This window comes from Salmo salar, chromosome ssa03, assembly GCF_905237065.1.
Source record: "Salmo salar chromosome ssa03, Ssal_v3.1, whole genome shotgun sequence".
Lineage (NCBI taxonomy): Eukaryota > Metazoa > Chordata > Actinopteri > Salmoniformes > Salmonidae > Salmo > Salmo salar.
Window position 1 is genome coordinate 44500067 of NC_059444.1, and position 26387 is coordinate 44526453.

The window sequence follows — 26387 nt, forward strand, 5'->3', positions numbered from 1 at the left end:
AGCCATGGTTACTTTTATATAATTTGACACTATTTATAGAACATCGCATCCTGTTTTTAATTCAAAACACCTTGTTCATGTCATCTGACCATAGCAAAGCCTGGAGTTTGTTAAACAGCATCGCATATGGACTAATAAGTTATATTGTATCGCACTTAGGCCCATCACCAACACCTCACCAGCGAACTCGACTTTGGGCATTCATTCCAGGAGTAGCCGATCCTTCTGTGCTTTGGTGTGCCATCTCCATGTGTCAAGCTGCACTGAATATAAAGAAAGCACTCTGGCTTCTTGCTGTTTTGCAGATGAGAACAGTGGACGAAAAAAAAAGAAAAAAAACGCAACAATATGTTTTATTTTAAAATGTGTTATCAAAAAGTAAGACATGATTTCTATACTAAATAAACAAGTGTTCATTCCTCTGATCTCATTAAAAAAAATATATATAGGAAGTACAAAAGAGCATCAGGGACAAAACACACCCATGGGTGAATTAATTATTTTATCAGATGGTTGAGGCTGAAAGAGCATTTCTTTACCTAAATGAGGTATCCCCACCCTCCATAACTCCTAACATACACATATAGACAATTCAAAAACACATGGAAAGAGTGCTGTACCGGTCTTTGAATCTAGTCTACATCAGAAAAGTATGGTGCAAAATCAAACCAACCACAAGGGGAAGTAAAAACGGCAGTACGTAAGCACTTAAAACAAAATCATACATTTTTTTTTTTTTTAAAAGGTGCAATAAATACATGAGTCATGACTGCAGTTTTGTTTGTATCTAAAGATCAATTTTCAGGTTGTAGTGAGTACATAATCATACAGAATAATGCCCTGGACCTACTCGTTTGATATGTTAGTTCATGTTCGTCTGTGTAGTTTTACAGGTCCAGTACAGTTCCAGATAGTAAAGGTAAAATTGAGAACAGTTGATTTCATAGTCTATAACCCTCAGTGGGTTACTTTAGTTTTTGAATGTTGCATTGTTCCCTATAGGCTACTACATTAATGCTGGCAGTGCTTTCAACTGTGAAATGAGACTTCGGAATCCTACCAACAACCATTATTGGTCTATGTTACGGACAGAAAAGACCATTGAAAAGTTCTGGTCTATGTAAAATAGCTCCATCCACTGTTGAGTACAGCATCAACGTCCTCATCTCCACAAGTGGACGAAACTTCCACACCCTTCTTCCACATTGTTTTCCTCCAGAAGCCCCGTCTCCTGGGTTTTCACCCCTGTCGGGGTACTCTCCATGGACAAGGCTCAGTTGGAGCAGGGCCGTGCTGCAGAGCCTGCTGCGGAGGGCAGGGTGACCCGCTGCTCGTCCATGCGTTTGGCCTGGGACCTCGTGATGAGGCTGAAGAAGTCCTCGTCTGGGACGGTGGGGCCACGGGCCGGGGGAGGGGCGCAGCGCTGGTCATCCAGCCGAGAACCCTGAGGGGAGATAGAAAGTGGATGAAAAGACTTACCCCCTTTCAATATAAAGCACAGATCTAGCACAACGTTTTGCTACATTGTGCTCTACTGAACACCACCCTAGTGAAAAGGTGAGTCTATTTAAACCTCACACCTGGCATTTGACGAGCATGTCGAAGAAGTCATCGTCAGGCTCCGTGTTGTCTGCGTTAGCCATCAGGTGGCTGAGGACAGCCTGGCTGCTGTGCCTGTTGAGCCGAAGGCCGGGCAAACTACCCCCAGCACCTCCACCTTCCTCTAACCGGCGACCCTGGGCACCAGACCCAGAGCCCAGGCCTTCTACTGCTGCCGCATCGGACACTGCTGGAGGAGAGGGAGAGGGGTCAGAGCGAGAGATCAAGGCGATCGCAGAGAAATGTTGGTGTGTGTGTACTCACATTTCCTCATGGCTCTGGGTGGAGAGTCAGAGGAGCTGGTACTGACTGACAGACGGCTCTTCTCTTGTATGGAACAACGCTGGTCGTCCATCCGGTTACTCTGGAAACGACTCAGCAGGTCAAAGAAGCCCTCGTCCCCGAGCATGTCTGGACTGGCCCTCTGAGTGAGAGACATATTTGAATCAGTAGAGGCTCCTCAGGGGAGGAAGGGGAGAACCACCCTACTCTGAATTTCATAAAAATGTAAATAGAGAAAAAAAAAAAAGTACTTTTTTTTAATAGATAAAACTACACTAAATATATTCACACCACCAAATAACTGATTAAACACTGAATATATTGAAGGTCTACAGTAGCCTCAACAGCACTCTGTATGGTAGCACCATGGTGTTGCCTGAGCTAGCTTCTGTCCCACTCTGGGTACATTGACTTCAATACAAAACCTAGGAGGCTCATGGTTCTCACCCCCTTCCATAGACTTACAGTAATTATGACAACTTCCGGAGGACGTCCTCCAACCTATCAGAGCTCTTGCAGCATGAACTGACATGTTGTCCATTCAATCAAAGGATCAGAGAATGAATCTAGCATAAGCTACAGCTAAAATTAAGGAGAAGCAGCAGAAAGAAAGAGAGCAAGCTACAGTTGAAGTGGAAGTTTACATGTATGTAAACTTCCACTTAGCCAAATACATTTAAACTCAGTTTCACAATTCCTGACATTTAATCCTAGTAACAATTCGGTCTTAGGTCAGTTAGGATCACCACTTTATTAAGAATGTGAAATATCAGAATAATAGTAGAGAGAATGATTTATTTCAGCTTTTATTTCTTTCATCACATTCCCAGTCGGTCAGAAGTTTACATACACTCAATTAGTATTTGGTAATATTGCCTTTAAATTGTTTAACTTGGGTCAAGTGTTTTGGGTAGCCTTCTACAAGCTTTCCACAATAAGTTGGGTGAATTTTGGCCCATTCCTCCTGACAGAGCTGGTGTAACTAAGTCAGGTTTGTAGGCCTCCTGGCTCGAACACACTTTTTCAGTTCTGCCCACAAATTTTCTATAGGTAACGAGGTCAGGGCTTTGTGATGGCTACTCCAATACCTCGACTTGGTTGTCCTTAAGCCATTTTGCCACAACTTTGGAAGTATGCTTGGGGTCATTGTCCATTTGGAAGACCCATTTGCAACCGAGACAGAACGCGTCTTCTTCCTGAGCTGTATGACGGCTGCGTGGTCCCATGGTGTTTATACTTGCGTACTATTGTTTGTACAGATGAACGTGGTACCTTCAGGCATTTGGAAATTGCTCCCAAGGGTGAACCAGACTTGTGGAGGTCCACCATTTTTTTTTCTGAGGTCTTGGCTGATTTCTTATGATTTTCCCATGATGTCAAGCAAAGAGGCACTGAGTTTGAAGGTAGGCCTTGAAATACATACCACAAGTACACCTCCAAGTGACACAAATGATGTCAATTAGCCTACCAGAAGCTTCTAAAGCCATGACATCCTTTTCTGGAATTTTCCAAGCTGTTTAAAGGGACAGTCAACTTAGTGTATGTGAACTTCTGACCCACTGGAATTGTGATAGTGAATTATAAGTTAAATAATCTGTATGTAAACAATTGTTGGAAAAATTACTTGTGTCATGCACAAAGTAGATGTCCTAAACGACTTGCTAAAACTATCGTTTGTTAACAAGAAATGTGTGGAGTGGTTGAAAAACAGGTTCTAATGACTCCAACCTAAATGTATGTAAACTTCCGACTTCAACTGTATATTTCATTGTATTATTTTTTTCTTAGTTTACCTTTCACTTACTTAGCTAATGGAGCTAAATTAGCCTACTCAATAACCTGACTTAGAGAAATTATATTTGTTTATGTTAGCTAGCTGGCTAAGGCTATCCAACACAGCAACTCTTCCAAGTCAATGTAAGCTTTCGATTTTATACATTTATTGCCACCAGGGCCCCCCAGTGTAACTACTAAACTGTACACATGGATTGGATTGTGGGTTCACTAATGTGTTAGTTCTAATTTGTTGACTATAACAATAATGGTGACAACGATGTAGGCTGTGTAGCGGTTATGGTATGAAGATTTGGCTGGGAGAGGTTATTGCGCCTGGTCACAGACCAGTGGAGGCTGCTGAGGGGAGGACGGCTCGTGATAATGGCTGGAGCGGAGTAAATGGAATGGTCTCAAACACATGGAAACCATGTGTCTGATGTATTTGATACCATTTCACTCATTCCGCTCCAGCCTTTATCACGAGCCTGTCCTCCCCAATTAAGATGACGCCAACCTCTTGTGTCAGACATTTTGTGTTTTACACTGAAGTCCACAAGCGAAGGGAAAAGGTGCGAGGAGGAGACCGTGTAAATGCGAGAAGGAATTATACAATGAGCAAACTGTTGATGCTGTATGAGGCTGCTATTAAAATTAACTGTGTGTGATCAGGGGTGTATTCATTCTGCTGAGTCTGTCGCAAAATGTTTCCTAAACAGAAGAAAACGGAACTAAATGACGAGACCTACCTCAATTTGTCCAATAGAAACTCTTGTTTTTGGACTAATGATTACACCCCAGATCAGCTAGATGCAGGCAAGAGTGTGCAAGGCAGTATTGAATGTGTCACTGTCTGTCACCTTGATTACAAAAAAATGTCTCTTGACCTGTGCACCTACGTTATAAACTTTCATTCATAGTCTGTTGTAGCAACCTCATGATGGGTATATGGAACATTGGAGTATCATGTAGTAGCCTAAACCCATTGCTGTTACATTGAGCTGGCTGAATGGAATATGAATGACAGTCGTCCAAAATGCTGTAATAGAAGGCGCATAAAACATTTGTCCTCCCTGATCTTAAAACGGCATCAACCACCACCGATTTGAAAACTTTATTCCAATCCACAATGAGATAAGTACAAAAGGTCAAGTCAATCTCACACTCTCTCTCTCTCCTATGGGCCCGCATGCATACAGAGACACACAAACCCATACAAAAGCACACGCTAGGTGGATACCTGAAACGCAGGCTTCCCTCTTACCTTCTGTGGTCCCTGTGCAGGGATCTGGGGGGTGTTACTGGTGTCCTGCAGGACTTTACTGGAGCCCCCAGCCCTGTTCTTCTTCCCCCGCAGACGGCTGATGAAGAACAGCTTGGAGGAGCTCTTAGCCAGGGTGGGTTTAGACTGCTTGGTCAAGATGTCACTGTTCCACTTCTGAGCCTGGAGACAAGACGGAGAGGACACACGTCAAAAATCACATCTAACTCAGGTATCAAAATACACAAAGAGTTAAAAGAGAGTTGTTATAAAGACAAAACAATACATTTTAAAAAGGTGCCATGTGTAATTAATTTCACTAACGTCGGGTTAATAGTGCACTTTGAATTGCCACGATGCCTAGTGAAGAGAAGTCTCAGATTGCACATTTGAAGCCAGTAACTTACATTGATCTTGTCGGGGGTGAGTTTCATGAGCTCCAGGTTTTCCATGCTGTTTCTCCGTCCTATCCGGGGCCTGGCTCCGTGCAGGTTGTGGTCCATGTCCTTGATGGGGTTCTCAGACAGGGTGGAGTTGTTGGTGCTGTAGCTCAGCCCCAGCACCATCTGCAGGTCTGACACGTTCATACGGGCCGTCAGCTCCCCGCTCCGGTCACCAGTCTGGAACACACACACACAATTGGGATTGACCATGCTGCATTTTCAGATCAACTCCTCTTTCTATGATCAGGCTCTTGAAGGCTGTGTCCTGAACTGTATATCTATAGGGGATAAGGGAGGTAGTACCTCTTTGGAGATCTCCAGGTGTTTCTCAGCAAAGTGCATGGCCTGGTCATGGTTCCCCAGGGCGGTGTGAGCGTTCCCTAAACTCCAGCACGCCCGGCCCTCACCAATCCGGTCGTTGAGGTCCTGTGCTATGATCAGGTGTTTGAGGTGGTAGTCTATGGCCCTCTCGTAGTCCTGGAGGAGTGTGTAGGTGTTTCCCAGACTGTAACAGGCCTGAGCCTCTACAGCCCGGTCCTTCAGCTGTCTGGCCAGCTGCAGAGTCCTCCTGACAACCACAATACAAACACATTAGATCACTGGCTCTCATTCATAGTGACACACAAAGGCTATTCTGGTCCTGAAATTAAGTTTAGTATATGAATTCACACCCACTTATCGGTTTGCTAGCCCTCTTGACATTATAGTCCTTTCAGGCATAGCGGCTGCCATTTCTCTCCTGAAAACCCTACGGCCTCTTAACTGTGTAAACCCTCCAGGGTCCAGACAGAAATAAGAGTTGTTTTAACAGCTGGACTCCCAAGACAGAGGGAGTGAACTTCATTAAGAGAAGATGAATGGCTGGGCTGGGGGTTTGGCTCACTTGTAATGCTCGGCTGCCACTTCAAATTCACCCAGGAATATATACGCGTTCCCCAGGTTGCAATAGGCCCTTCTCTCTGCTGAGCGGTCGCCAAACTCCTTGGCAATCTGGAGGCGCTGGGAAAGGAAAACAAATGGAACAAACACACACAGACACTGGACCAGAAACTCACCCACCCACCCACTTCAACACCTTGGTATCGGAACAGCCAGCGACTCTAGTCTTCCATTATGTGGCGTTTACCTATAGTTTTTCTGTGGACTGTACTGAGCCATACAGGACATTATAATTAACTACAGAGAACCATTGAAAAAGGAAATCTGACAAGACTTAACTGGCTGGATTTAAATCAAACTTACCTTTCGCAATGTTTATGCAGTTGCCTTGTGTACAAGCTATTATTAATCATCCAGTGAAGTGAGTAACTGGTATTTCTACTATAGTACGCAAAACCACTATACTATTCCATTTGGTCATAGGATAAAAAAATTGTGCGTTTTATATGCTACAGCAGTGCAGTTTTTATTGAATCGAGCACTAAATGTCACGCTATAAACTGATAAGATTTTCATTACCTGTTCATGTGATGCCACTGCATTCTGGAAGTTTCCTAACAGGTAGTGTGTGTTGCCAAGGTTACCATATGTTCGGCCCTGGGCGGCCGGGTCTGCAAGCTCCTTTACTATGGATAAGTTTGCTCTGAATATAGACAAAACATTGAATGAATGGACAACAAAGTCAAAGTTTTGGAGTGGCCATCACAAGGCCCTGACCTCAATCCTATAGAAAATTTGTGCGCAGAACTGAAAAAGTGTGTGCGAGCAAGGAGGCCTACAAACCTGACTTAGTTACACCAGCTCTGTCAGGAGGAATGGGCCAAAATTCACCCAACTTATTGTGGAAAGCTTGTAGAAGGCTACCCAAAACGCTTGACCCAAGTTAAACAATTTAAAGGCAATATTACCAAATACTAATTGAGTGCATGTAAACTTCTGACCCACTGAATGTGACGGGAAAATAAATAGATATAAATAAAACCCAGTCAAAAGTTGACACACCTACTCATTCAACGGTTTTTCTTTATTTTTACTATTTTCTACATTGTAGAATAATAGTGAAGACATCAAAACTATGAAATAACCCATATGGAATCATGTAGTGATCAAAAAAGTAATGACAGCTTTTCACACTCATTAGGCTCGTTGAGAGAATTCTAAGAGGTAGTCACCAGGAATGCATTTCAATTAACAGGTGTGCCTTGTTAATTTTTTGAATCTCTTTCCTTAATGCATTTGAGCTAATCAGTTGTGTTGTGACATGGTAGGGGTGGTATACAGAAGATAGGTACTTGGTCTTTTACCAGATAGCCCTATTATGGCAAGAACAGTTCAAATAAGCAAAGAGAAATTACAGCCCATCATTACTTTAAGACATGAAGGTCAGTCAATCTGGCAAATTTCAAGAACTTTGAAAGATTCTTCAAGTGCAGTCGCAAAAACCATCAAGCACTATGATGAAACTGGCTCTCATGAGGACTGCCACAGGAAAGGAAGACCCAGACTTACCTCTGCTGCAGAGGATACGTTCATTAGAGTTACCAGCCTCAGAAAACAGCCCAAATACATGCTTCACAGAGTTCCATAAACAGACGCATTTCAACATCAACTGTTCAGAGGAGACTGCGTGAGTCAGGCCATAATTGTCGAATTGCTGCAAAGAAATCAAAGCACACCAATAAGAAGAGACTTGCTTGGGTCAAGAAACAAAAGCAATTGACATTAGACCGGTGGAAATCTGTATTTTGGTCTGATGAGTCCAAACACAGCATTCTGCAGCAATACGCCATCCAATCTGGTTTGCGCTTAGTGGGACTATCCTTTATTTTTCAACAGAACAATGACCCAAAACACCCCTCCAGGCTGTGTAAGCGCTATTTGACCAAGGAGAGTGATGGAGTGCTGCATCAGATGACCTGGCCTCCACAATCACCCAACCTCAACCCAATTGAGATGGTTTGGGATGAGTTGGACCACAGAGTGAAGGAAAAGCAGCCAACAAGTGTTCAGCATATGTGGGAACTCCTTCAAGACTGTTGGAAAAGCATTTCTCATGAAGCCGTCATCAAGGCAAAGGGAGGCTACTTTGAAGAATATAAAATCTATTTTTATTTGTTTAACACTTTTTGGTTACCACATGATTCCATGTGTTATTTCATAATTTTGACGTCTTCACTATTTTTCTACAATGTAGAAAATAATAAATATAAAGAAAAACCGTTGAATGAGTAGGTGTCCAAACTTTTGACTGATACTAAATATGGTATTACAGTATGTACATTTACTCTATGGTATCTGACTTACAAGGTGCAAAACGTACCGAACACACAGGAATGCAATGCTTGCGCACAAACACACTAACTTACTCGTAATATTCCGCTGCTTTCCTAAGTGCAGTAGTGACCTCGTCGGGGAACTCTCCTGGCTCCGCCCCGCTCCAGCAGATGCTCTTTCCTTTTGCATGATACACGTTCCCAAAGTTATACAGCGCCCTAGCCTGTCCCACCTAACAGAGACAAAAAAAAAAAAAACAGGGCCAATGTCAACTCTACAACAAGGGAAAAAAGCATTTAAACACCAGAATACACTGCAAATTAGGCCTAATAACCATCATTCATGAATCAATCTCACCTTGTCGTTCAGGTCCATGGCAATGTCTAAGTGCCTCTGACAGCAGACCACAGCCTCATCAAACCTACCCAACACCTTCAATGTGTTGCCTAGGTTACCGCTGGATTTGGCCTCTCCCATCTGGTCCCCGATGGTCCTGAGAATGGGACCATAAATCATAAAATGGGATTGAATGCTCACCTAACTTAAATGACAACATGTTTTCTCCTGGTACATAGAGTAGCCAGTCAGGCCTCCCCGGGTCGAGAGGGTAATTTGCAGAACAAGCTCCATTTTTGGTGGCCTCTGAAATATTCTAGTGCCTTGATTCCATCCGAAACACTGAGCACAATTATTGTTATTGTTGAATACTTTAGAGTTTACCTCCCAGATTGGTAAAATTTGTTTTGTGGTATTGCGTAGAAAGACATGACTTTAAAACTAAATGACTGAAAATGTATGAATTCTGTGTATTGTTAGGCCTAGATGATGTCCAAAAGCACTATCAGGACTGTTTTCTAAGAGGAGAACATTAAACCTGCCTTCAAGATTAAAGTCTAGTTTACAGTTTGACTGCAAAATATCAATTGGCACAATGTTTGTTCTTCAAATTATGTATTTTATTAAAACAGAAAAATGCCCACATGATCTTGAACAATAAATTAAAAGGTTAAATTAAACAAATTAAGAGGGTTATATCAGTCTTAAATATGATATATTTCTGATTTGACAGAAATGCATTTAAATGAATCATTATCATATCTGGACCAGAATGAGTCTCACTCTCTCCAACACCTATTGTTTCTGCAGTGAGGATTCACCATCTTCATCGTATATTTCATAATTTATCTGCAGATTATCAGCAAAATGCCTACCGATATGCAAACTAGGGAGCCAAATGAACAGCTCTCACCAATGCGATTCAGTAGGCTACACTGACGAGTCACTCACTGGCAAATCACGACATTGGCTTTGATATCCTAAGAAAATACAAACGAGATCTATGGTTTACTTGTCCCGGTGCGATACCATGAACTTATAACTACGGTGTATGATTTATGAATGGCAAAGGGATATAGGAGATTGACTTTATTCAGTTAATTCGACACCTTTCATAACTAATCAACACATGCTGTTTGGTTGTCAATCAAAGCGCCGTAAATAGCCTATGCACCTTGGCTCTGTTGCTGGCTATAGGAAATAATTAGGCTAAGTGGATTTCGACTCATTGTTACCACTTACATTACATGGGATGTGCAGATTCACTCACAAAGACGATTGAAGGAGCATCATGTGCCCTCCCTCCGTGTAAAGAAATTTGACTGTAACCAACCACAGCGCGCACAAAATCACACGGGAGACAGAGCATCCTGTCAAACCAGCAGTGTTTGTCATCGCTCGCCGTGTGACGGACATGTGTCTGTCCTATCAAGAGATCGCTATTAGATTCATATTGATCATTCTAGCGGAGGAGGGCTAGACTGACTATTCGGACTACCAAATTGAAACTTTTAAACAAAAAAGTAGCAGTTAGATTTTTCAAGTGGTCAAAATATATTTTGGTGGGACAAATAAAGACGTAGCAATCAAACATTGATACATAACAGCTGCTAGTTGACTACAGTTACCGTCAGCAGTAGTCTATATATCTAAGATGTTTATCTAAGCGTTTCGCAAAAATCATGGGCGTATTTCTAAATATGAATGACGGCCTGCGCATAGGGAAAACACTACAGACATAGGAGTTGTGTGGTCAGGTCATGCTGAAAAGAGGGGACAATGGTCCTACTCTGAGAAACATTATGAATACGAGTCATAGGTATGTTCCTTCCTACCTGGTCAAGGTGAGGTCGTGGTGGTGGAACTCCAACGCCTTGGCGTAGTTGTGCAGATGGAAGTATGCATTGCCCAGCTGGCTGTAAATGGCACTCAGCACCTGCAGGTCCTCTGTGCCAACCTGGATGGCTGTCTCGAAGAAGGCCACCCCAGCGTGGTAGTCGCCCACTTTACAGAGCCGCTCACCCTCCAGGGCCAGCTCCAGGCAGGATGCATCCATCCTACAGGAGGCAGCAGAAGCGGTTTAGATAGAAGATAGGAACAGAGGTCTCTCGTTGATCCAAGATGCTAAGTAGGCACAGACAGGAGAAAATGTTCTGGTCCAAAACAACCTCTTGCCCCTTCCAATAACACTCAAAAGAACTACAAGTGTATTTAGTCTTAACATTCCAAAGTGGCCACAGTTTGAATAAACTAGAAACCAAAAGTTAGATGGGTTTTCCCCATCTGAAAACCCAGGACTAGCATCCTTCTCACTCCATCATCAGACTGAATGTGGAGTTTGTTTGGCTACTTCCTTCCACCTCCTGAGAAAAACAGCCTTGGTTTATCAGGGTGTGTTTGCTATGGTAGGACTGATTTCCTATCTACAGTACAATACACAGATCTCTGACTGCTCTTCTGAAGACTGAAGACTAGGCTATTCAGTGGGCTTCAATGTTTCAATGTCTTCAGACATGATTGTCTGTTGTGTAGAATGGGGATTGTGCAAGCTATAGACGATTACATTTCTATCTGAAACGTTCTGGATGTTTGACCCTGAACACAGCCTACTCCTGGTCACTTTAACCCCAGATAGGGTCAGAGAGGAGTATCCACAAGAGATTATTCACAGGGACGGGTGGATTAACAGATTAGTCACATTCATGCAACCTGGCTTCGATTGTTATGCCCTCTTTGACAACTTTGTGTCCTACAGCAAAAACGCCCACCACTTTATGGAAGAGGAGATTACCTGTGTTCATGCATGCACATTTTCGACTTCAGGTACTCTATTAAATCAAGTGCCCACCCAGTGTTCTTTTTTGAAAGCCCTCAAAAGAATATTGGCATTAGATAGCCTACTAAAGACATTTTATACACTGAACAAAAATATAAATGCAACATGTAAAGTGTTGGTCCCATTTTTCGTGAGCTAAAATAAAAGATTGGAGTATTTCTGTCTGTAATGAATCCCTTTTGTGGGGAAAAACTCATTCTGATTGGCTGGGCCTGGCTCCCCAGTGGGTGGACCTATTTGGGGGGGATTCACATACTGCACTCATGCCCAGTATGTGAAATTCATATATTATTTAAAACGACTGATTTCCATCTATGAACTGTAACTCAGTAAAATCTGACATCTTAGCATGTTACATTGATATTCAGCAAAATAATCAATAGGTATGTTTCCTGTATAGATTAGTTTTTTTACTAAAGTAATCTCCAATTACAGACTATAAACAATGTCACATCTTGCAGACAAAATGACAAATGACTGTACTCTACATACTGGATTGAGCCTACTTTATTTTAACACACTAAGACCCTACCTGGGTTTCTGTCTCCTTTACAACAGCATCACATGACACATCTGAGAGGCATCTAAAGAGGCTTCCACTGGGTTGCTTTGAAAGAGGATTCCTGTGCAGCAACACTCTGAACAGTCCAGAGCTAGCCTAAACTCATAGCGGATCCGGACAGAGGCCTAGGTAGCCTATTCTTTTCAATGTCTCACAGATACTTTATCCACTCCCCACAAACTAGAATAACCCCTAACGTCAAAGAACCAAATCAATTCAAACCAAATATTATTGGTCACAAACACATGGTTAGCAGATGTTAATGCAAGTGTAGCGAAATGCTTGTGCTTCTCGTTCCGACAAAGCAGTAATATCTAACAAGTAATCTAACAACTCCCCAACAACCACCTAATACACACAAATCCAAAGGGGTAAATGAGAATATGTATACAAGTATATGGATGAGCGATGGACGAGCGGCATAGGCAAGGTGCAATAGATGGTATATAAAATAATTTTAAAAGTCCTCACTGTCAACTGCATTTATTTTCAGCAAACGTAACATGAGTAAATATTTGTATGAACATAAGAGTCAACAACAGACAAACTGAACAAGTTCCACAGACGTGGAATAATGCATCCCTGAACAAAGGGGGGGTTCAAAAATCAAGTAATAGTCAATGCAGCTGGTGGCCACACCAGATACTAAGTACTGCAGTGTACCTCCGGGGGGGAGAAATAGCCCTCACCCTCCGATCCAACAGGTCCCGGACGTGCTCAATGGGATTGAGGTCCGGGCTCGTCGCTGGCCATGGCAGAACTCTGACATACCTGTCTTGCAGGAAATCACGCACAGAACGAGCTGGTGGCATTGGCATTGTCATGCTGGAGGGTCATATCAGGATGAGCCTACAGAAAGGCTACCACGAGGGAGGTGGATGTCTTCCCTGTAACGCACAGCGTTGAGATTGCCTGCAATGACAACAAGCTCAGTCTGATGATGCTGTGACACACCGCCCCAGACCATGACAGACCCTCCACCTCCAAATTGATCCCGCTCCAGAGTAAAAGGCCTCGGTGTAACACTCATTCCTTCAACGATAAACGCGAATCCGACAATCACCCCTGGTGAGACAAAACCGAGACTCGTCAGTGAAGAGCACTTTTTGCCAGTCCTGCCTGGTCCAGTGACGGTGGGTTTGTGCCCAAAGGCGAAGTTGTTGCCGGTGATGTCTGGTGAGGACCTGCCTTACAACAGGCCTACAAGACCTCAGTCCAGCCTCTCTCAGCCTATTGCGGACAGTCTGAGCACTGATGGAGGGATTGTGTGTTCCTGGTGTAATTCGGGCAGTTGTTGTTGTTGCCATCATTTACCTGTCCCGCAGGTGTGATGTTCAGATGTACCGATCCTGTGCAGGTGTTGTTACACGTGGTCTCCCACATGTCCATCCTGTCTCCCTGTAGCACTGGCTTAGGCATCTCACAGTACAGACATTGCAATTTATTGCCCTGGCCACATCTGCAGTCCTCATGCCTCCTTGCAGCATGCCTAAGGCAGGTTCTTGCAGATGGGCAGGGACCCTGGGCATCTTCTTTTGGTGTTTTTCAGAGTCAGTAGAAAGGCCTCTTTAGTGTCCTAAGTTTTCATAACTGTGACCTTAATTGCCTACCGTCGGTAAGCTGTTAGTGTCTTAACGACCGTTCCACAGGTGCATGTTTATTAATTGTTTATGGTTCATTGAACAAGCATGGGAAACAGTGTTTAAGCACTTTACAATGAAGATCTGTGAATTTTTGGCGATTTTTATGAATTATCTTTGAAAGACAGGGTCCTGAAAAAGGGATGGTTCTTTTTTTGCTGAGTTTACATGTGATACGAGTAATGTAAGATATGTAAACATGATTAAAGAGGCATTATTTAAAGTGGCATTATTTAAAGTGACTAGAGATCCATTTATTAAAGTGGCCATTGATTGGGTCTCAATGTAGGCAGCAGCCTCTGAGTTAGTGATTGCTGTTTAGCGGTCTGATGGCCTTGAGATAGGTCCCAGCTTTGATCCACCTGTACTGATCTTACCTTCTGAATGGTAGAGGTGTGAACAGGCAGTGGCTCAGGTGGCTGTTGTCCTTGATGATCTTTGTGGCCTTCCTGTGACATTGGGTGATGTAGGTGTCATGCAGGGCATGTAAGAATGCTGTTCATTGACTACACCGCAGCATTCAACATCATAGTATCCTCCAAGCTCGTCAGCAAGGTGGAGGCCCTGGGTCTCAACCCCACGCTGTGCAATTGGGTCCTGGACTTTGACGGGCTGCCCTCAACACTGGGGCCCCACAAGTGTGCGTGCTCAGCCCCCTCCTGTACTCCCTGTTCACCCACGACTGCGTGACCATGCACACCAACTCAATCATCAAGTTTGCAGATGACACAACAGTAGTGGACTTGATTACCAACAACGACGAGACCGCCTACAGGGAGGAGGTGAGGGCACTTGGGAGTGCGGTGTCAGGAAAACAACCTCGCACTCACCGTCAACAAAACAAAGGAGATGATCGTGGACTTCAGGAAACAGCAGAGGGAGCTCCCCCCCCTATCCACATCCAAGGGACAGCAGTGAAGGTGGAACGTTTTATGTTCCTGGGTGTACACGTCACAGACAAACTGAAATGGTCCACCCACACAGTGTGGTGAAGGCACAACAGTGCCTCTTCAACCTCCAGGAGGCTGAAGAAATTTGGCTTGTCACCCAAAACCCTGACAAACTTTTTACAGATGCACAATCGAGAGCATTCTGTCAGGCTGTATCATGGCAACTGCACCGCCCTACACTGCAGGGCTCTCCAGAGGGTGGTACGGTCTGCACAATGCATCACTGTGGACAAACTACTTAAGGTATTCCTTTTGTCCAGATGGGATAGGGCAGTTGCGTCGTCTATGGACCTTTTGGGGCGTTATGCAAACTGAAGTGGGTCTAGGGTGGCCGGTAAGGTAGAAGTGATGTGATCCTTAGCTAGTCTCTCAAAGCACTTCATGATGACAGAAGTGAGTGCTACGGGGCAGTAGTCATTTAGTTCAGTCATCTTTGCCTTCTTGGATACAGGAACAATGGAAGCCATCTTGAAGCATGTGGGGCAACAGACTGGGACAGGGAGCGATTGAATATGTCCGTAAACACACCAGCCAGCTGGTCTGCACATGCTCTGAGGACGCGGCTAGGGACACCATCTGGGCCAGCAGCCTTGCGAGGGTTAACACTTTGAAATGTTTTACTCACGTCGGCCACAGAGAAGGAGAGGGGGGTGGGGGGGGCAGTCCTTGTTAGCGGGCCGCGACAGTGGCACTGTATTCTCCTCAAAGCAAGCAAAGAAGGTGTTTAGTTTGTCTGGAAGCATGGTGTCCGTGACGTGGCTGGTTCTTTTTCTAGATTTCCTGTAGACCTTGCCACATACGTCATGTCTGAGCTGTTGAATTGCAACTCCACCTTGTTCCTGTACCGGCATTTCGCTTGTTTGATTGCCTTGCAAAGGGAATAACTACACTGTTTATATTCGGCCATATTCCCAGACCTCTTTCTATGGTTAAATGTGGTGGTTTGCGCTTTCAGTTTTGCATGAATGCCACCATCCATCCACAGTTTCTGGTTAGGGTAGTTTTTAAATAGTCACAGTGGGTACATCATCTCCAATGCACTTCTTTATAAACTCACTCAGCGTATAGGTTTATGTTGATCTCTGTGGCTGACCAGAACATATTCCAGTCCGCGTGATCAAAACAATCTTGAAGCGTGGCTTCCAAATTGGTCAGACCAGCGTTGAGTAGTTCTCGTCACTGGTACATCCTGTTTGAGTTTCTGCCTATAAGACGGCAGGAGCAAGATGGCGTCTTGGTCAGATTTGCTGAAGGGAGGGTGGGGGAGGTCTTTGTGTGCATTGCGGAAGGTAGAGTAGCAGTGGTCAAGTGTATTACCCCTGTGCGTAGTGCAATCAATATGCTGATAGAATTTAGGTAGTCTTGTTCTTTAAAATCCTCAGCTACAATAAATGCAGCCTCAGGATATATGGTTTCCAGTTTACATAGAGTCCAGTGAAGTTCTTTGAGGGACATCTTGGTGTCTGTTTGAGGGGAAATGTACACAGCTGTGACTATAACTGACGAGAATTATATTGGTAGGTAAAATGGCCAGCATTTGATTGTAAGGAATTCTAGGTTGGGTGAGCAGAAGGACTTGAGTTCCTGTATGTTGTTATGATTACACCATGATTCGTTAATCATGAAGCATACACCCCAGCACTTCCTCTTCCCAGAGAGGTGTTTCTCTCTGTCGGCGCGATGCATGGAGAAGCCCAGTGGCTGAACTGATTCCGACAACATATCCCGAGAAAACCACGTTTCCGTGAACCAGAGAATGTTACAATCTCTGAGGTCTCTCTGGAAGGCAACCCTTGCTCGAATTTCATCTACCTTGTTGTCAAGAGACTATACCACTCGCCAATGGTGGGTGATGTGCTCTTCTACGGAGCCTGACCAAGAGGCCACTCCGTCTGCGGCGCCGTTGTTTTAGGTTGGCTACTGGGATTAAATCCATTATCCTGGTTGGTGGTCCGAACAGAGGACTCGCTTCAGGAAAGTCGTATTCCTGGTCCTAGTGTTGGTAAGTTGACGTTGCTCTTATATCCAATAGTTCTTCCTGGCTGTATGTAATAAGACTTAAGACTTCCTGGGGTAACAATGTAAGAAATAATACAAAAACCATGTATAAATACGGCATCGTTTCCTAAGAACTCGAAACGAGGCCACCATCTGTCGGCGCCATCTTGCAGTAACCATTGTTTTTTTGCATGCCACACAATATGGTCAACCAGTAAAGTCCATGATATTGCTACAGTATTAGCCTAACCCTAATCCTAGGACAGAGGTGTAACATCTCAGCGTTATGAGACAAGATCTCTCTCGCCTCTGGCCTTGTCACCTAGGATTACTACAGTGGGCCCTACAGTGATTAGAAAGGCCCTGCTCCTGCTGCTGCTCTCTAATGCTGGGCAGCATTAGAGAGCTTTGTTAAAGGCGTCTAGTCTGAGATTCAGGTGGCCAAGAGGTTTATTCAATTTAAAACGTACAAGGTTTGATTAGGAGTGAGATACCATCTTGCTTAATTCAACACTAAAATGTAAGCCTGCCATAATTGTCAATGCTCAAATGCAGTTTAATGGTTGACCAGGAAAATGCTTATAAATTCTATACGCAGGGATGAACATGGTTGAAAATACAACGATGGTGCCTTCTACCAAACAGATGTCTTCCACTCCTTTCAAAGAAGTTGAATAAACCAATTTAAAACTACAAATACAAAGCAAATCATCATGAACGTTTGAGGGGATTGTTAAATATTGATATATAATCACAGTACCAGTCAGAAGTTAGGACACATCTACTCATTTTATTTTTTATTCTTTTCTACATTGTAGAATAGTGAAGACATAAAAACTATGAAATAACACATAGAATCATGCAGTAACCCCCCCCCAAAAAAGTGTTAAATCAAAAGAATATATTTTAGATTCCTCAAAGTAGCTACCCTTTACCTTGACAGCTTTGCACACTTTTGGCATTCTCTCAAGCAGCTTCACCTGGAACGCTTTTCCACCAGTCTTGAAGGAGTTCCCACATATGCTGAGCACTTGTTGGCTGCTTTTCCTTCACTCTGCAGTCCAACTCATCCAAACCTCAATTGGGTTGAGGTCAGGTCCTCTGATGCAGCACTCCATCACTCCCTATCTTGGTCAAATAGCCCTTACACAGCCTGGAGGTGTATTGAGTCATTTTGTTTTTCAAAAGAACAATGATCGTGCAAACCCGACGGGATGCTGTATCGCTGCAGAATGCTGCAGTAGCCATGCTTGTTAAGTATGCCTTGAATTCTAAATAAATCACTGACAGTGGCACCTGCAAAGCACCCCCACACCTCCTCCATGCTTCACGGTGGGAACCACACATGCGGAGATCATCCGTTCACCTACTCTGCATCTCACAAATACACGGCGGTTGGAACCAAAAATCTCAAATCTGGACTAATTAGACCAAAGGACAGATTTCTACCAGTCTAATGTCCATTGCTCATGTTTCTTGGCCCTAGCAAATCTCATTCCTATTGGTGTTCTTTACTAGTTGTTTCTTTGCAGCAATTCGACAGTGGTGTAAAAAGTACTCAATTGTCATACTTGAGTAAAAGTAAAGATACCTTAATAGAAAATTACTCAAGTAAAAGTCACCTAATAAAATACCACTTATTTTTTACTTAAGTATCAAAAGTAAATGGAATAGCTAAAATGTACTTAAGTATAAAAAGTATAGTTCACTTCAAATTCCTTCTATTATTGATGATAGCAAGGGATGCAAACTGGTGAGAGCCCAAAAAAGGTGACAGTTTTTTGCACTGAAACATGCAACAACAAAAAAAATCCCTGCTAGGGAGAAATGCGGGTTTTAACTAATTAAACAAAGAATATGATCTACATGATCAGGCTCTGTGTGTAAAATAAAAAGTGGCTCATGTGAACCTAACCCACACCTAAAAGAAAATTAAGAAAGCAATCCAATGTAAAGTCTATGCAATATTTGTTGCCTTGACTTTACTGTAAATGACACTCAAGTCTTGAGAAAAAAAAGCAATACACTGCTATGCAGTTAGCAGTGACAGCCTTCTAAATATTGCACTTGGGAAAAAACATCTATAGTAGAAATAGACTGAAACAAACAGGCATTCTATTATAAATGACCACTATAGTAGACATCGATCAAGTGCACAAGGCTACATGCGTGCAAAAATAATGTTCACCGAGTAAAACATTTTAATAATCCCCCCCTCATTCTCACACACACACACACACACACACACACACACACGTACGTGTTACTGTCAAGTTCAACACAAGCAAAATCTTTGGGCTACACTGCACATTACTACAGTTGTACACTTTCTGCCTGTGGACATCTGTCCTACAATGTGCCAGCAGAGCATGATACCATTTGTTGGCATAATTGATCTCTTTCAGGCAGAGAGTACACCTGGCATACCCCTTTTAATCCACTGTATTGAAAAAGTGAGACAAAGTGTGTGGTGTTCCTTTCACCTCCATTGTGGCATCCAGCTTAAGCCAGGACCAGCTACACTTGATCGCTGAATGCACTTAAAACGTCTTAGGGCTAGGCTTCCCGTAAGCGGGACACATTTCTGGTGAAATTGGAGGGTGCGCAATATTCAAATAAATAATCTGGAGAATTATGGATATTAAACATCTAGGTACATGCAAGTGTTTTATATCGGCTAAAAGCTTAAATTCTTGTTAATCTAACTGCATTGTGCGATTTACAATAGGCTTTACAGAGAAAGCATGCCATGCAATTGTTTGAGGACGGCACCCCACATCAAAATATTTTCAACCAGCAGGCTTCATAAAATCAAACAGCGATTAATTAAATTACTTACTTTTTGAAAATCTTCCTCTGATTTGCAATCCAAAGCGTCCCAGCTACAACATACATGGTCCTTTTGTTAGATAAAATACTTCTTTATATCCCAAAAAGTCTTACTCGTTTTGGAAGAAACAAGCCTGAAACCTTAAAACAAAGTGTTGACATCTAGTTGAAGCCATAGGAATTGAAATCTGGGAGCTGGAATTGCATAGGAACCATAGCTTTCCATTTGAAGAGCATGGGATCTCAAAAAAATAAAATAAAAAAATAAAGATTCCGGTTGGTTTTTCTCCTACCATATCAATTGTGTTATAGTCTCATATTATTTTAACATTTCTACAAACTTCAAAGTGTTCTCTATCCAATGGTACCAATTATATGCATATCCTGGCTTCTGGGCCTGAGTAACAGGCAGTTTACTTTGGGCACGTCAGTCAGGCAGAAATTCTGAAAAAAAAGGACCCTAGCAAGATTAACAAGCAACGCCTCATTTTCACCCAATTCTCTCATTCTGAATATTAACCACATACCGTAGAGGGAAAACAGTTCACAGATAGTAGTTCGTTAGCTAGTTAACGTCACAGATTCAGGGTCCAGTAAGCAACTAACGCATTATAACTTGAACGGCAAGGAGTCGTATACCAGTTAATAGATAGCGAATTGGTTAGGTTACTAACGTTAACTCATCTAATGTTGTAACATTAGCTAGATAACGTTAGCTGTCTGACTTTACTAGCCAGCTAATTTTCACACCATGAACTCAATTATTTGATCAATTAAGTTGGCCAATGTTGCTCAACATTTCTCTGGCTAACTAACGGAGAATTCGATCCGGCAGCAAGATACTTAACAATGCTAACAATACTTGTTCCATCACACTTTCTCCCTCACCTCAAACTTTCCAAATGACAGTTGTTTTTCGGTTACAGCTCATGAAGTACGAGTCATCACCTTACCACCCCGTCTCGGTGGTCAGGCTTCTCACCTACCTCTTCTTTATTGTTCAGGGGACGTGCTGCTGTAACTGACAAACTGCCTTTCTACTCTCTGCTGTCTTTCCAGGGCGGGCGCACGCTAATGCTGTAACTAGCAAACTGGTTGTCTCTTCAGTCATGTGCTGCATTCTATTGTTATGTGAACGACTGGCTGAGCCTCGGATACAGCCAGTATTGTTCCAAACACGCGTCACTCGTTCGCTTACAGCCAGTAGTGATCCAACCCGCCCCACATACTTTTCTCATCGGATCTACATGACTCATGTAGGTCACCTATTTTTTGACTCAAAACAGTGAATTTCGCCGAAAGGTGACTAGTTTGCATCCCTGTCCAACACTCAGACATAATTTATAAACAAAGCATGTGTTTAGTGAATCCGCCAGATCAGAGGCAGTTGGGATGACCAGGGATGTTCTTTTGATAAGTGTGTGAATTAGACCATTTTCCTGTCAAAATGTAACAAGTACTTTTGGGTGTCTGGGAAAATGTATGGAGTTAACTCTAATGAACTTACCCTCTGCAGCAGAGGTAACTCTGGGTCTTCCTTTCCTGTGGCCATCCTCATGAGAGCCAGTTCCATCATAGCGCTTGATGGTTTTTGCGACTGCACTTGAAGAAACTTTCAAAGTCCTTGAAATGTTCTGTATTGACTGATCTTTGTCTTAAAAGTGATGGACTATTGTTTCTCTTTGCTTATTTGAGCTGTTCTAGCCATAATATGGACTTGGTAAATAGTCTGGGTAGCCATTTGACTAGATGTTCAGGGCTTGGGGGTAGAAACAAGGTAGGGGTGTAGACCACCCCTACCTTGTCACAACACAACTGATTGGCTCAAACCCATTAAGAAGGAAATAAATTCCACAAATTAACAAGGCACATCTGTTAATTGAAATGCATTCCAGGTGACTACCTCATGAAGCTGGTTGAGATAATGCCAAGAGTGTGCAAAGCTGTCAAGGCAAAGGGTGGCTACTTTGAAGAACCTCAAATATATTTCGATTTGTTTAGGTTACTACATTTTTTGGTTACTACATGATTCCATGTGTTATTTCATAGTTGATGTCTTCACTATTAGAAAATATAAAAAGAAAACAAAGACCCTTGAACGAGTAGGTGTGTCCAAACTTTTGACTGGGTCTGTATATTTAGTTTTTTTTTTTGGGGGGGGGTGGGGTTAAAAGTTCAGTGTAAACTTAAAAAACGGCTAAAGCCAGCTATAAAGCACTAGCTTTAAAACTGAGAAATTTCCATGGGAAAATGTTTAGAATTGCAGGAAATTAGAATTTGTCTCTACGTCCAAGAGGGCCTCTAAAACCGCACCATTGGCCACAGCCACAGCCACTACCCCAATCCCCTTTAACATCTTCAGTTAAATGGAAATGGTAAATCTAGCCTAGCAATTCAAACCTGGAAGCTACATGGGAAAGCTGATCTCATCCCATGCGACAGACTTATGAGACACCAGTATGAGATCTAGGCCACTGTGTACATGTATAAAATCCTACACATCAGTTCTGTTCAATTCTTGTTCCACTTTTTTTTCTCCACTAGTATGAAGGAAAGTTTAAAGCACCCGTTCTAGGCCGTACATGAACCAAAAAATGTTGACCAAAGATTGAGACAATATAATGTATGGGGGTATGAGTAGGTTCATGCCTACCTGTAGCGGACATGATAGGACTGGTCCTCATCAACAATGCTAGCCAAAGAGCCAACGGAATCCATTGAAGACTTATAAGTGGGACGATCCCAGTTTAAATCCCAAAAATTGTGATAAAAACAAAAAAGTGGAAAACATCTGATGGTCCAGGAGAACTAGTCCTAAAATTCCCCTTGTGCTCGCCTTTGATTGACCTCTTAAGCTGACACGTAGCACCAGGAATGACAGAGAGAGATCCTCAGAAAGTGTTGTCCGTCAGGCTACAGTTTCAGATTGGCTTAGCAGTGCCAGCACAGCTCTCCTCAGCAGCCCTCTGTGAAGAGAACACAAGATGCTGTGTGTAAAGCCTCCTTCTGACCACACGACGCCATGGCAACACCCACTAAACAGCGTGCACAAGAAAGGCAGGTAGGGGGTGTGAGAGAGAGAGAGGAGTGGATAGGCGATGGATGGATGGGTTCAGTGGCAGCAAAACCACACGCAAGCTGTCAATCACTGACTCAACCATGAATGCTCGGAGGTGTGCTAGGCTCTACCGGAGGGTGAGGATACAGCTAGCCTAGGCAAGCAGAGAAGCAGGGAAGGATTTTCACCAATCACAACAGATACATTTATTGCTTTATGTAAATCATTGGTAGGCAAAACAGAACATGTATCCACCTCAGCAAAGATAATTGTAGATTGATTGAAATATTATTTAGTGAGAAATAGGAAAGGTAGCATGGCAGCAGACTCAAAACAAGACCTGTACAGTGAAGACTTGTGTGGAAATGCCATTGTAAGTACAGTGATAAGCAAGTCTAGTATGTAAGGTACAGCACCAGAGCAAGACCAACTGCCACCTCGTTCCCACATGCGGTCAAGTAGGCCCCCTCTTTACCTACGCACACATCTTAGTAGTAAACAGGTTTTCCCAAACCCAATTTAGGCTACTACTACACATCAAGAGCAAGATCATTACAAATGTAAAGGACAGACAGTATTCAAACATATGCTGCAGGTGCATATTAATTGAGGAATTTTCAAATTGTTTATTTATTGGTGGATAACAGAGAGGAATATTCTGATAGTAGATTAGCAACAAACAAAAAAATATCACAACAGCTTGTAACCAAATGACATTCACAAAGATTATTGAAAGACTTTCTTAATCCAGGAGTAATCAACTTCCAACCTGGTTGGGGATAGTCCACCATAAACCTCCCCTTTGTTGATCTGCTCATTGGATACAGCTTAATAAAACCAATGCATCATCACACTTTGAAGCAAAATTGAAAGACTCAGTGGTCATATGAAGATCAGAGGTCAGAGAGCAGCAGGGCATTGAATTCACTCCAGAAAACAGAAAACCACCGTTCTCAGTTTAACCCCTCACCACTAAAACCCCGGCAGGCAGCAGAGCAGACATGAGAAAGACTTGCACCCCTCAGCCAAGAAGGATAGGAGGTCATAGCAACAACTGATCAGTAAAACCCCCTTACATTAGGCTACTTCTTCTGGAAACAACTATGTTAATAAGGCCGGTGCACACAAATCTCATGTAATTATATAGTGCGAATCCTTCCCTTTCATTAGGGATTGAGGCTTGCACAGATGCCTCCTGGTGTATGCAGAATTTACACAAGTGATGTCGGCATGGAAATGGGTTTGGCAGCCTGACTTTAGATCCCTTTTGATTACAGTGAGTAACATAACTTTGGGGTACTTCTGAGCTCTCTCTTTAACTGTGTTAGGGCCTAGCCTACATGATGACCTGCAGAAAGTGTTTGTGAGTTCTCTTTGTGGACAACCTAGATTCAGGGACCGGCTGGCAGCCATCCACGCCACAGAGCAGAACTGTAACCAAAAAGCGCTGGTTGTCACATCAGGGGGAGGCCAGAATCTGACAACCTCCGTCTTGGCGTGGCTATTTCAGCACAGTTTTATATTTCACGCCACAATCCCATATCGTAGCCACAATGAGCATACAGAAAACCTCATTTTGGGAACGTTGTAGACAGCTTATCTTTGGAGCAACTATTTGTAGCAAGCTTATCATTGCATCTATTTGGGGCAATTGCATATATCAATGATCCCCAAATCTTGGAGAACAAAGCTATGAGAACTAGGTCAGCTCTGCGCTGCTGTTTAGTGGCCAGGTTAATGTGAACTACTTTAATCCAAAGGGGAGCCTACTTGTTTCTGGAATCTGTTCCCGAACTACATACAGTACATGCTCGTACATATGCGTGAGGCCTTTTCCAGTAGTGTGCGCCAAAAGGGAAAGGGAGATACCTAGTCAGTCATCCAACTGAATGTATTCAATGGAAATGTGTCTTCTGCATTTAACCCAACCCCTCTGAATCAGAGGTGCAGGGGGCTGCCATAATCGACATCCACGTCTTCAGAGCCCTGGGACCAGTGGATTAACTGCCTTGTTCAGGGGAAGAACGACAGATTTTTACCTTGTCAGCTAAGGGATTCAATCCAGCAACCTTCCTCTTACTGGCCCAACGCTCTAACCTGCCGCCCCTGGTGACAAAGCTGCACTCTGTATGAAGTAGTGGTTAAAAGGACAAGTGATCTACTAATACAGTGCAGCTGCGGTAACAAAAGCAGTCATTTGAAAGGCCAGCTTCACAGGAAGCTCCCACATCACACACTGGACTGTCACCATGACCTCATCTTTAATGTACTCACAGGGTGATCTATTGTGTCTTTGTGTCCACATCCTCTTATTAGCCAAGCAAACACCAAAGCAGCATAATGCCTGATAGCAGGGATACAGCCAGCAAATCACCATCAAAACAAAAGGGACAGATCTAGAAAGAGAAATACTCCTCACCTGAAATTATTCAGTGCTGGGATTGGGACTATGAGAAACCTGGTAAAATAAAAAAAGAAAATAAAAGATAGTGAGATACCTAGATTATTTTCAATAGTTGAATATTCTTCTAGTTCTACTGGTTTCTTTTAGGCATATATCTAGCGAGCCTAGTGTTCTAATTCATTTCCAAACTAAGATTAAGTCATACCATGATTTCCCAGTAAAAATAATTTCCATTGCACTTTTACACTAACTAATTTAGTAAACTGTAGATGTTCTGTACACGAGACAGACGGGCAATTCCACGATAACAGAATGATGCGGAGAATGATTTAAAAAGTCATGTCAAACAAAAAACAATAATTGCAAACCATACAACTATGCACAAGGACTACTTTTAGCAATTTCCACTGAGAATTTTACAAAAACACATTTACTCGAAAAACTGTGCAGATGCGAAGTTTGGTAACAGAATGACAGAACAAACCGCACAACCTGTCATTCTGTTACCAAACTTCACATACACACACACACATTAACTGAAAACGGAGCCTTATCATCACTTTCACTGTTACCGTGGATTTGCAAATTACGACATAGAAAATATTTATTTTGACTAACATAAGGCGTTCCCCAAATGGTGAACTCGGTTCTTTTGAAAACTTCAGTCACCATCTGACAGATTCGATCAGCAAATCAAGTGAGAAAGCCACCTAACTGTTAACATTAGCAAGTTAACAAGCCAGTTCTAACCATCTTGCAAGCTACACCTAAAACCATAGCTATATTTTTGTATTTATCTTATAACTAAAAGGGCTACGCTATGGGTACACAACCAGAGAACATTTACAACCTGTTAGCAAGCTAGCTAACGTTACTGTAATTAGCTAACTGGGTGGGCTAGCAGTCCACTTACTTTAGGCGGTCCAGTTCGAACAATGGTTTTACTCCCCTTTTCGATACTTCGACGGTAAATAAAAGTCCAGTTTTATACTACAACAAACCTAAGTTCTTAGCTATAAATTCGGCACTTTGCTAACCTAGCTAGCAATAAAGTTTTGGCTAGCTAGCTAGCTAGCTAACTTTGATGAGTGGGTGGACAATTTAGCTGCTGTTACTCTGTGTTGTTAGTTCAGTAGCCAATCAGCGAAGCAGATTCAAAGATAGCCACGCCCAAAGTAACCGTCTCAGCCACTGCTCTGGACC

At 42.9% G+C, this 26387-nt stretch overlaps 1 protein-coding gene across 5 annotated transcripts; it reads right to left on the reverse strand.

Annotated features, from left to right (window-relative positions):
• Window positions 1-337: 337 nt before the first annotated feature.
• On the reverse strand, window positions 338-26326 carry LOC106600570 (G-protein-signaling modulator 2). Of its 5 annotated transcripts, none has more exons than XM_014192032.2 (14): window positions 26098-26326; window positions 25200-25238; window positions 22376-22688; window positions 10743-10964; window positions 8929-9064; window positions 8664-8803; window positions 6817-6940; window positions 6242-6357; window positions 5662-5926; window positions 5323-5535; window positions 4919-5098; window positions 1864-2023; window positions 1581-1786; window positions 338-1444 (listed from the first exon to the last, which is right to left on the reverse strand). In XM_014192032.2, exons 3-14 carry the CDS (start codon window positions 22438-22440, stop codon window positions 1274-1276), a joined length of 1998 nt encoding a protein of 665 aa, XP_014047507.1. In that variant the 5' UTR covers window positions 22441-22688; window positions 25200-25238; window positions 26098-26326; the 3' UTR covers window positions 338-1273. The 5 variants fall into 5 exon arrangements, with proteins under 5 accessions (XP_014047507.1, XP_014047505.1, XP_014047506.1 ...); XM_014192030.2 differs by having other exon boundaries at window positions 1581-1789; XM_014192031.2 differs by lacking the exon at window positions 25200-25238 and having other exon boundaries at window positions 1581-1789; window positions 26098-26322.
• Window positions 26327-26387: the final 61 nt, after the last annotated feature.

Excerpts from the sequence above, each read along its gene's own strand:
- LOC106600570 (XM_014192030.2), bottom strand. The coding sequence starts at position 22,440 with ATGGATTCCGTTGGCTCTTTGGCTAGCATTGTTGATGAGGACCAGTCC. Across the intron at positions 5,536-5,661 it reads ACCTGGAGATCTCCAAAGAG|ACTGGTGACCGGAGCGGGGA; the intron begins GTACTACCTCCC and ends TGTGTGTTCCAG. Across the intron at positions 2,024-4,918 it reads CTGCACAGGGACCACAGAAG|AGGGCCAGTCCAGACATGCT; the intron begins GTAAGAGGGAAG and ends TCTCTCACTCAG.